Source organism: Penaeus monodon, chromosome 33 (assembly GCF_015228065.2).
Source record: "Penaeus monodon isolate SGIC_2016 chromosome 33, NSTDA_Pmon_1, whole genome shotgun sequence".
Lineage (NCBI taxonomy): Eukaryota > Metazoa > Arthropoda > Malacostraca > Decapoda > Penaeidae > Penaeus > Penaeus monodon.
Window position 1 is genome coordinate 12,676,429 of NC_051418.1, and position 217 is coordinate 12,676,645.

A 217-nucleotide genomic window follows, 5' to 3' on the forward strand; every position below is an offset into this window, starting at 1 on the left:
AGTCTAGAATGATCACACAAGGACCTTCTAAGATAAGCTGCAAAAGTGTACACTTCACATAAAATAACCAACCTCCCTCACACTTACCACTCCTGTCTGGCTGTTGACTCCCTGCATGTTGATCCGACTGATAAAGCGAATATTTGGAGGCTCATCTGGGTATCTTGAACCACAATCTACCTTTAATGAGTACATCCGATTCTCAAAATTGGTCTGC

General features: G+C 42.4%; 1 protein-coding gene across 1 annotated transcript in view; it reads right to left on the bottom strand.

Annotated features, from left to right (window-relative positions):
* LOC119594050 (ubiquitin-conjugating enzyme E2 variant 2-like) overlaps window positions 1–217 on the bottom strand; it is a gene marked incomplete at its 5' end in the record, with an annotated part of 9,050 nt that overhangs the window by 3,181 nt on the left and 5,652 nt on the right. Inside the window, 1 exon segment of the mRNA XM_037943084.1 lies at window positions 88–213. Coding sequence (XP_037799012.1) covers window positions 88–213 — 126 coding nt within the window.